This window comes from Fukomys damarensis, unplaced genomic scaffold (assembly GCF_012274545.1).
Source record: "Fukomys damarensis isolate Sample0158 unplaced genomic scaffold, DMR_v1.0_HiC HiC_scaffold_5, whole genome shotgun sequence".
Taxonomy (NCBI): Eukaryota; Metazoa; Chordata; class Mammalia; order Rodentia; family Bathyergidae; genus Fukomys; species Fukomys damarensis.
In genome coordinates this window covers 73,469,318-73,476,941 of record NW_022900917.1, presented here as the reverse complement: position 1 = coordinate 73,476,941, position 7,624 = coordinate 73,469,318, and the positions used below count along the sequence as shown (strand labels likewise).

Below are 7,624 nucleotides of genomic sequence, written 5' to 3'. Positions count from 1 at the left end.
ATATATATATATACATACTCATTTGTTTAATTTATACTACTGGTTCACTGAAAACAAGATTTGTGTTATTATCTGTTTGCTTCTTTTCTGTAAGAATATTTTTGGTTTATGTCTTGAGCTGAGTACTTTGAAGGTAACGATGCACAGTGTGATAACTATTGTTACCTCATTATTTGGTATGAAAAATTTTTTATAAGATGAAAATAAATTTTAAAAAATAAATTGGTTGAAGCAATTTCAATAGAGTTAGTGCAGGCACAGTATTAACAGGAAAGTGTAGATGGAGTCGTCAGTTCATGATGCTTCTATTAGTCAGCCGAAGCCTGTTAGAAATAGGAGTATCTAGAAGGATTACTAGGGAGAATACTCGCAGCTGAATACCCACCTGGTATCTCTCACTCCGCATCCGGAGGTCATCCTGCAAGAGCGATGTATCTCTCTCACCTCGATTCTGCCTCACAGGCTAATCCGATTGTGGATTCAAAGTAGATCCACACTGAGCATCAACTATAGGGTGTGTCATTGAAGACCCCTGCAGTGGTCTCGATCTCCTGGGAGACAATAAGATGCAAGCTGGCAAGAACAGAAGACAAAGACAAGACTAGAGAAGGAGCTGGCTCTTGATGCCTATCTAAGCTGCTCTGGGCAGCAAAGACAAAAGGCACCAAGGATATCCAGTGTTTACTCATTACAAGCGTGGGAGGGAGGGGAGCAGGCTAGAGCGTGGCCACCTGTGGGTATTGCAGGCAGGACTGCAACAGGGAGGCTCTAGCATATCTTGGCTGAAGAGAGCAAACTGGTAACCCAGAGGGAAAGAATTTAGTTGGAGTCAAACTGACCTTGGCTGGAAGTGAGCTCAGCAAGGCCCTGATACTTCTAATGTAATACAGCTGAATTATGGAGAGGGCAAGGAGCTTGTGCCACTAATACCCTGCTGTTACTAGACAGGGATGTCTGCTACAAATTCATAATGTTTTTATTGGTCTGACTCAGCCTATATAATTGAAAGTTGTTACCAGTAGAAGAAATCAGTAGAAGCTACAGTTTTTGAGGGCTCAACATGCACCAGGGGAAGCACTTTTCACACATTTTATAAACCATCCTAATACTCTGAAAAGGACCAGTCTTCGTCCTCATTGCACCTGAGACACTCAGACTAGTGCAGCTGGCCTGAAACTCAAGCTAGGAAGTGGAAAAACCCCATTCCCATTCAGATCTCCTTTATGCAGGCTCTACACTTCTTGGTGGGGTCGGAGATATATAGGTATTGCCTTGCTCCAGCCCTCACAATCAGCAAGTGGGAGAAGCAGCAGTGGAATTCCAGTCTCTGATCCCAAAGCTGAGGAGGTGAATGTTCTTCATCTCACAGAACCAAACTGCTCCTCTGCTGAAATTGATGTCCTTATCCAGCTGTTTAACAGAGGAAAAGTCTAGTGATTATTACTGTACTGTGCTTATTCTCATTCCCTCAGCAACTTCTACAGATTGATTAATTGGATTCTTTTTTAAAGAACCATTTATAGCATTCAAACTGAAAAAAAGATATTGTAAGTTTCTTTGCTTTTTACCATAAAACTGTAACATAGTTCCATTAGAAGAAATGATGCCTTCAGTATGTTGCCTGTTAACTATTAAATTATTTGTCCCCAGCATTGCCAAATAATAATCAAAGGTATTTTACTGAAAAAAATCTTGCATGGAATCCCACCATGAGAAATGGAAGGGAGCTACTCTGTGTGACAAGACAAGGGTTGAAGGGTCACTGCCTGCCCCAACTAGCAGCTCCTCTAGGACTCTTAGCTCCATCTTGGGGCAGCCACACAGCTGTGAATCAAGAAATGCATTTAGCTTTGTCCATTAATTCATTAAATGCTTTTGAGCACTGACTGCCTCTGTGCTAAGCATTGTGCTAAGTGGAAACGAAAGGCTCCTACCCTTAAGCCCCTCAGAGTTTATGAAGAAGATACAGATGTTTACAGTGGAAACGATCTGTGGTCATTTTCTCTTTGTTGGCTCTTTGGACACAGAAAACTTCTCTGGGGCTCCTCTCTGGAAAAACTGAACAAGACTTGCCACCGTGAGCGCAATTGCCTCCATTTCCGCCATGAGAATGCTCAAAGGCCTTCCCGTCCAGAATTGGTCCTGAAACACTGTGTTCATGGCTCTGTGCAGCCATAAGAAAGCTTTTTCAAAGCTTTCAAGGGATCTTTTTAGAAGGATCAGTGTCTGTAAATTATTTATTACTTTTGCATAGTTGAATGCTTATATTTTATTTAAGCAAAACCCCAGATATAGCAAAGTAAAGAAAAAAAGCAGTGCATGATTTTAAGTCTTCTTGTTATGGCTTTCATTTTGTAGAAGAAAAACTTAAAATCTAAGTATCTTTTCATTAAGATGCCCCAGTGAATTTTGTTATATAATGTCAATTACCTAATGACATTAGCACAGTGTGCTGTATAATAGTTCTTTACAATTAGTTAGCAAAATACTTTAACAACGGCTATCTCCTCGGGGTTCACAACAGCTTTGGTATCAAAGCAATGGTAGAGTTTTATTTCACAACCAATGAAGCTCAGGGTCAGATCCAACTGGGATCACACGCCAGTCCCTAGCTGTGTTGCAGAGTGTAGGGTTTAAACAGTGCCAATCTCATCCTGGTATCCTGTTTACAGACTCTGTGGCCACAGGAAAACTCTTTTACATTTCTGGACTATAGTTCTTGACTATATAATAAGCAAGCAGTTGCAATTAGTCCTTGGTATATGCCAAGTACTATTCTAAACTACATATGTTTATTTAATCTTGAAAAACCTGTTATTAATATTTTATAAATGCAAAAAATGGAGCTCTGAGAAATTAAATAACTTCTCTAAGGACCTATAGTGAGTGACAGAATAAGGTACAAACACAATAGTTTGTCACTAGAGTTTTCGGTAACATCCTTACCTTTCATTGGTTCAGAGGAGGTGACAGCACCCTAATTATTGTTCCCTCCAGATGCAATAAGAAGACTGGGAAAAGCAGAACAGGAAATCAGGGCAGCTTTCTGGCAAAGGTTACACTCAGGTTTCACCATAAGAGTTGTACAGGATTTCTTCAAATGAGAGAGGGGAGAAGGAACACCGAGCTCAGACAACGACTTATGATTTGGATGGCTAGAGTTTCATGTGTGCACGATAAAGAGGGGGAAGAGCTAAGGCATGGGATGGATCATGAAGGACCTTGTATGCCAGACTAGGAATTCCCAGTTTGTCTGATAGGCCGGTCGTATTTAGACATTTTAATCCTCTGTCCTTAATAATAAAACTATGTGAAGATATATAACATGTAATAATTTATAAGTTATTCAGCTTATATGAACTATACTTGACATATATATATCATTAAATACATAAGAAGTATGAATTTTAAAGAGAATGAAGAAATAAATAATACTTTTAATTTTAGCATAAAATCTTTCTACTTTCACCATTTTTAGTGAGAATAGTAGATGTGAGCATAATTTTTTAAGTTTTAATACAAATATTCCTTCACTTATGGTTACATCTCAATAAGCCTATCATAAATCGAAAATATCATGCCTAAAGTGCATTAATATACCTGACCTACCAATCATCTAAACTTTGCAACACAGCACACCACAGAGAATTCCTTGTTTATCTTCATGATTATGGGTCTGTCTGGGAGATGCAGCTCATTGCAAGAGATTATCACATCGCACAAGGCTTGCCCAGGAAAAGACCCAAATTCAGAATTCAAACTGGTTTCCACTGAATACTGAATGCATATCACTTTTGTACCTTCATGAAGTCAAAGAATGTTAAGTTGTATCATCTCCCTGAACAAAGACTACATAGTAGGTGTGAGGAGAAGGTTTATGAAAGCACTTTAAAATGTTGGGGTGTTCAAAAGGGGAAGACAATCTTTGTAGTTATTGAAGAGACAAAAAGACTTCAGGGAACAGGTGACACTTGAATGGCCAAGAGATGAATTCATGGAGTAAACTAGACTGGTACTGCCACCAGGAGGCAAGGATGTTCGCTCTGGCCTTCTGACTGAATCTCTGCACTCACCTGTGTCAACAGGTATGTGAGATCCAGAACGCAGCATGACGTGGACATGCGGATTGGAATCCATTCTGGCTCAGTGCTGTGTGGTGTGTTGGGGCTGAGAAAGTGGCAATTTGATGTCTGGTCTTGGGATGTGGACATTGCGAACAAACTTGAGTCTGGAGGAATCCCTGGGTAAGTCAAAACAAAGCTCCTTTGTGGCTTCACCCCTGTTGTTCCCTAAATTTGTGGTAGCAGGTTTCCTATGTGCGGAGTGCAGAGGCTCAGATGTAAGCAGCAGTTATTTGGGAAGAGATTAGAGGTGGAAACATGGCAAAATATTGCCTCTAAAAATCTAATAAAGTAATTCAGAGGCAATGAGGATAATGGGTCAGTACCGAGGTACTTAGGTCTCTGCCCCAAAAGCAGTGGTTCTCTGACCTGGCTGCAAGTTGGAATCCCCAGAGGAAGACTTTTAAATACCGATGGCCAAAGCTCTTACTTATTCATCTAAAGCAAAATCTGTGCAGTATTTATTTTAAATTCTTAAATCTAATGGTGAGTCAAAATTAGAGCCAAATAGCTATCTGTGTATGTGTGACCCTGAACTCATTCAGGAAATTCAGGGGCTTCCTTTTAAACATGCCCACACTCCCCCTTTGGCAGCGAAACTGGCTAGTATAGAGCCTCTAGAGAAACTAGCAGCCTGTAAAGGTGAATTAAATAAAGTAACACTAAGGTTAAGATTCTGTTTGCACAGACTGGACATGAGAGCTCACATGTATCAATGAGTTACACTGACTTTCTACTGCTTCTCTTCCTGGGAGATGAGGATATAGATAGATACATGGAATCCACTTACATGTATTCCCTCTTCATCCTCCTAGATCTGCCTTTGAAGTCAGATCTGTTATAATTTTTGTATTTACTATCAGACAATGTAATATCTTGATGAAAAAATTATAGGAGATAAACTCATAGATACTAAGATTCCCGCTCTGCCCCATGCTCAATTCTTTTACCTTCATCAACTTGGGTAAAGCAAATACAACATCTGGTATGAGCTTTTCATGTTAATTTGGCTTGCACAGTGTAACTGTGAGAACTCAGGCTGGTGTTTACCTACTCTTAGTCTTGATTTCTTCAGTGCAAAAAGAGAGATAATACTTGTGCTATGGTAGCTTGTGGGTCATTTCCCTGCTCCATGGAGTTCATTTCCTCAACTGTTGGACAGGCATAATCCACCTTACAGGTCTCTTCTGAGCAATGCCTGAGACCAGCTGAGAAGGGCTTTGCCAGCTGTGCAAGGACACAACTACATCAGCTGGTGTCCTTATGAGAGATCCCTCACTGCCTATTACTTGCCACCTCTGTTCACCACACAGGTCTGGAACTATGCTAAGCCTGTCACGTCACCACTGAGTTTCTTACATCTCTAAATTCTTTGGCATTTTCCTTACCTGTGGAATTTAAACAATAGACAGCCAGCCCATCTACTGTTGCAGACCTGTGTCTTCAAAGCATAGCTGAATGAGAAATTTGCAAACCTCAGAATACAGCTATGAGGGTTTGAAGGGCACTGCTTCAGATGGACATTTGGAGTCCATCTTAGTGAATATGCTCAGCTACATTAGGTACCAGGAGAATTCCTTGGCTTACATCACAAATCATGCCTTTAAACCTTGCTTAGTGGTTATAAGTATAGTGGCAAGTTTCTTTTTCTCTGTGCTTAGGCATGTGTTGTGTCCACACGCAGAAAGGCCGGAATGTCAAACAGGCCTCCAGGCTCCTCATGGTTTGAGATGGTTTTGGTTCATGCTTCTCTGCTTCTTTTCTATCTGGTTCTTCAACCTCTCTGAGGCCTGAATTTCTAGGGCTCCTTAACCACAGTTGGCTGAGCCACACCCTCGGATCTCCTGATTCGGTGTGTTTGGATGGACCATGCCACTCTAACAAGATCCCCAGTGATAGTGATTCTGTTGGCCTTGGTACAGTTACCAGGTTTTGGCCTGTCTCCTTTTAAAGATACTTTCTAAGTAATTTTTTTCGTCCCAAGCAAAGAATTGGCCAAGATAAGCACAGGTCATAATAAAGTTTTACATTCATCACAGTTAGGAAAAAAACAGTGTCTGCAGAGCAAGTTTAAGCCAAGTAAAATTAGGAGAAAAAATAAGTACCATCTATAGGGTGAGATTGGGCTTGTTGGGAAGGGACAGAAGTGAGAGCTTAATGGCCACAGGACTTGTTTATATTTCTCATGGTGGCATCAGGTCTAGGGCTGTGCTGTCAGAAACCTGCTTCTCTCTTGAGAAGTATATGTACAGGACTTTGGGAAATGTTCTGCACATGTGTCCTAAGATTTTGTAACTAACGGGTCATGCCTACTTGCTTAGCTAATTTTAGCCATATCCTAGCCTCCTGTCTCAGCACCATACTTCAAAGGCCACTGCTGTTGAGCTTTTGTGAAGTCAGATGATGCATATAAAGTCCTTTTCTCTGTGCTTAGTTGATATTTACTGTGGCTGTGATTATGGGAGTTACTATGTGAACCAGCAGAAGGTCTTAGAAAAATCCTGAAAGTAAAAGTCCTCATCTCAACTCAGCCAGGGTACCAACCTCTGATAGGGCTTTGGGCCAGATATGTCCTCATCGTCCTTAGGCCAGTTTCACCACCTGCAGAAGAAGAAAAAAAAAGGAAAGGTGGGTAGGGCTGTTGGGAAAATGAAAATAATATGAGATAGTCCGTGAAGCCAGTATACAGTAATACCTTTGGCTGAAAAATAACAGTAAAGTAAGTGTTACACAGTAGTTAGATCTTATTTACTATCATGACTACCATTACTATATCCTGGCATTTAAAATTATCACAAATGTCAGGTCTTCCTGACATTTTCTGATATATGAGAATATTTGCTGAGAACTGATTCATTTCCTTGGAGGAAAATGCAATCACCAGGCTCTCATCTCTGTAAATGCCATACCCTGAAGCTCAGGTTAGTAGCAAAAGTGAAGACACAGCTAAAACCCAGTTTCTATCAAAAGAGTTCAGTGTGTATTGATTAAAACTTTAACAGAAGAATCAGTAATAAGTGAAGGCAACAATGTCTTTCACTACTGCACTTGTAATATTGACTTAGTAGCATATGCAAATATTAGTCCCTGGAACACTGATAGCAGAGTAATAAAATGCAGAATTCAAATAAAATGTCAAACAAGTTTGATATTTAACATCTATTTTAAAGTAAAATCAGCCATCAAACTTTACCAAATCCTTTTAAGTTCATTTTTTCCAGGGGAAGGCAAACTTCCAAAACCTAAATCAGAACTGGACGGAGAAAGTAGGCTGGGGTTTCCACTTCAAGGAAGGTGAAACGGTTTTTCATTCTCCCAAGTGAACACAACCGAGTTCCTCTGTATTAGCAAAAGCATCCCTAGAACATCCTATACTTATCTCTCCAGATAACTCCAACATCTCTCACACATTTATTTTTAGTATCTTTCACTGAAATATATATAAATATATATATATATGGATAATTATTTGGAAGATGTAGAGAATGTGCCTAATGGTCAGA

At 40.1% G+C, this 7,624-nt stretch overlaps 1 protein-coding gene across 1 annotated transcript in view; it reads left to right on the top strand.

Annotated features, from left to right (window-relative positions):
• Adcy8 (adenylate cyclase 8) overlaps positions 1–7,624 on the top strand; it is a gene marked incomplete at its 5' end in the record, with an annotated part of 218,698 nt that overhangs the window by 113,947 nt on the left and 97,127 nt on the right. Inside the window, one exon of the mRNA XM_019210479.2 lies at positions 4,086–4,244. Coding sequence (XP_019066024.1) covers positions 4,086–4,244 — 159 coding nt within the window. The remainder of the gene's footprint in view (positions 1–4,085; positions 4,245–7,624) is intronic.